The sequence below is a fragment of the Frankliniella occidentalis genome, unplaced genomic scaffold, assembly GCF_000697945.3.
Source record: "Frankliniella occidentalis isolate FOCC.00 unplaced genomic scaffold, Focc_3.1 Scaffold3032, whole genome shotgun sequence".
Classification (NCBI taxonomy): Eukaryota; Metazoa; Arthropoda; class Insecta; order Thysanoptera; family Thripidae; genus Frankliniella; species Frankliniella occidentalis.
The window spans coordinates 1-2,672 of NW_026270101.1; the positions used below are offsets into that span (position 1 = coordinate 1).

Below are 2,672 nucleotides of genomic sequence, written 5' to 3' on the forward strand. Positions count from 1 at the left end.
TCTCTCTCTCTCTCTCTCTCTCCCTCTCTCTCTCTCTCTCTCTCTCTCTCTCTCGCTGATACTTCCTCCTCCCCTTGTTCCGGCGTGGCGTGACCGGCGTGAGGATGCGATGGATTCGGGTGGACGCATCCTCGTCGCACCCACGCACAGATTGCGATAGGTCTATAGAGGATCGCCCCTCTCTTTGGCCGAAAACCCTCTTCCTCTCCCGATCACGTCGACGTATACTTTCTTGACGACGGTTGTTGCACATGTGATTTTTAGTTGCAGCTGAACTCGCCTTTCTCACATGTACACACACCGCTCACTTGCACTTGGGCGGCTGCAAAACTCGTCACGACCTGCACCACCACACACACACACGCACGGACACACAGAGTCGCGCGCAGGTCAGTGGTGCTCTGCTGCAGCTGGAACAACACACACGCGCGCGCGCACGCACGACGTAGCGCACTCCGCCACGTGTCGCGACCAGGCGCACGCCCCCTGAAACTGTAACGCGGGGTAATCCAACACCCCGTCTGTGGCCCTGTGGCGGCTGCTGCGGCCACGGCAGATGAACGCATCTCAGGCACAACCCCTTTTGGAAGCTGCGCCCACCCCTCCCGACTGCTGAGGGGCGCCTGCACACGCCCGCCAGCCAATCAGCGCGCAGCAGCATCGGCCCCGGACCAATGGCAGCGCGGGGCCTTCCCCCGGCACCAGCAGCAAGGCCTCCAACCCTTACGGGCGACGCGCCGCCCGCAGGTCATGGGAAGCAAACGTTGGACGGGCGCTGGACCTTGTCCATGTCGTCGTGGAACTGCACCAGGACGATCTCGTACGTGGCGACGGTGCCCGCCAGCTGCGGGGCAGAGACGCAGGGTATAGTACATGTATTCCGGAGACGCCAGGCGTATTTAGTTGGTCACTGTATCAGGTGTTATGGGTATCACGAAAAAAAAAAGAATTCGCTAAATTAGCATATGCATTCGCTAATATGGCCTTAGATTAGAATATTAGCTTTCCTAGCTGATTCCCAGCTAAGAAAGCTAAAATATTAGCTTTCACAGCTAGTTGCTTTATTTTGTACACAACTGTCATGGCTAATTTATTAGCTCTCCTTGCTAAGAATTAGCTAGGGAAAGCTTATATTCTAATCTAAGGCCATATTAGCGAATGCATTTGCTAATTTAGCTAATTCTTTTTTTTTTCGTGATATACTTTTGCGTCATAGCGCTCTGATTTTACAGTTGATTAAAAAATCTGTTTTTAAGCTTTATGATTAAATTGTGACCATAGCATCCTAAATTACCCGAAGGTGTGTTCATCACAGTCCCACACTTCCGTTTGCAGCTTGGAGATGTAAAATGTAAAATCACACCCCATCCCCTCCTAGAGATAAAGCGTCAGTCCGTGCTCACCGTCAGCACGAGGGAGCGGGTCACCCAGAAGAAGCGCGCGCCCGACAGCGCCACGGTGTCGGTCGTGGTCTGCACCAGGAAGCGCTGCACCTCGGCGTTGAAGCTCTTGGAGGGCACGCAGTACAGCACCTCGGTCGGGGCCCTGCTCTGCTCGTAGACGCTGGCGGCGGTCATGGAGACGAGCGCGGCGCGCGCCAGCAGCCACGCGAACGAGAAGCAGAAGTAGAGGCGCGAGAAGACGCTCTTCTCCTGCTCGAACCGACTGCAGTAACAGTATGTATAATACCCACGTCAGTGTTGACGTACAGGTTTTCGGTCCGGCAGTGCCATCCTTCTGGCGGGCACTCTCCACCAGGGCACATTGCAGAGCACCGCCGTAAATAAAAGCACTTCGGAAAATGCCTTACATCACAAAACTTAAGTAGTTTACAAGGCAAATTTTCTTTAAAAAGTTTAGAGTGTAACACGTTGGCGCAGCCTCTCTCTGCTTCGTACTGTACCTCATGTTGTACAGCAGCTGCAGGCAGATGAAGTACAGGTTACTGGCGAAGGACAGCAGCACGATGCCGTTGATCTGGTCGTCCAACTGCTTGGTGAGGAGCGACAGCCGGTTGTAGGCCTCGCGCACCTCCTGCCACCAGAATATCGAGTAGTTCTGTCGGACACGGGGAAGGGGTTGTGAGTGGCACCCTTCGGTCCTTTGATAGTAGCTCGGGCCACCTTTTAATTGGGAGTGTCGATGCGGGTGGGGCCCTCCCCCAGGTAACGATACTATAGACCCTCGCCCACCCCTGCACCGGCTTCAAAGTAGCACACGTTTCAAGCCGAGGTATTAATTTGATTTTGACCTTACCACCCCACTATGACGCCAACTTAACATTTACTAGTTATTTGGGGTATGTGCACAAATATAATAAAAACAGCACCGAAGAGTCGGATGGGTTGCCTACCTCCGCGGCGCCGCATCTTACATTCTGTACAGTACCTTTACTGTACTTGCCTTGCCCTTGGCTTGTCTCAGAAACTGGCTGAACGTGTCGAACCGCCTGGCTAACGAGTAGCTGATGATGATGACGAGCAGGTCGATGAAGTTCCACAGGAAAGTGCACGTGACGTTGAGGTAGATGACGATGATGGACACGGGAATGGAGAACGGCAGCACCTCGAATATCTGCAGCACAATTTGACATTGTCTCCGGCAGACTAAATATAGAGTTCTCTACTGTGCCTAGAGGTCCCCTCCGGCCCCTGCTCTGTAAGCATACATAG

The 2,672-nt window shown here is 53.6% G+C and overlaps 1 protein-coding gene across 1 annotated transcript in view; it reads right to left on the reverse strand.

Annotated features, from left to right (window-relative positions):
- Positions 1-17: 17 nt before the first annotated feature.
- Positions 18-2,672, reverse strand: part of LOC113218152 (gustatory receptor for sugar taste 64f-like) — a 4,174-nt gene continuing 1,519 nt past the window's right edge. Inside the window, exons 4-7 of the mRNA XM_052276465.1 lie at positions 2,375-2,574; positions 1,904-2,101; positions 1,404-1,665; positions 18-844 (exon numbers count right to left, since the gene is read on the reverse strand). Of these exons, the coding sequence (XP_052132425.1) occupies positions 749-844; positions 1,404-1,665; positions 1,904-2,101; positions 2,375-2,574 (756 nt within the window). The 3' untranslated portion in view covers positions 18-748. The remainder of the gene's footprint in view (positions 845-1,403; positions 1,666-1,903; positions 2,102-2,374; positions 2,575-2,672) is intronic.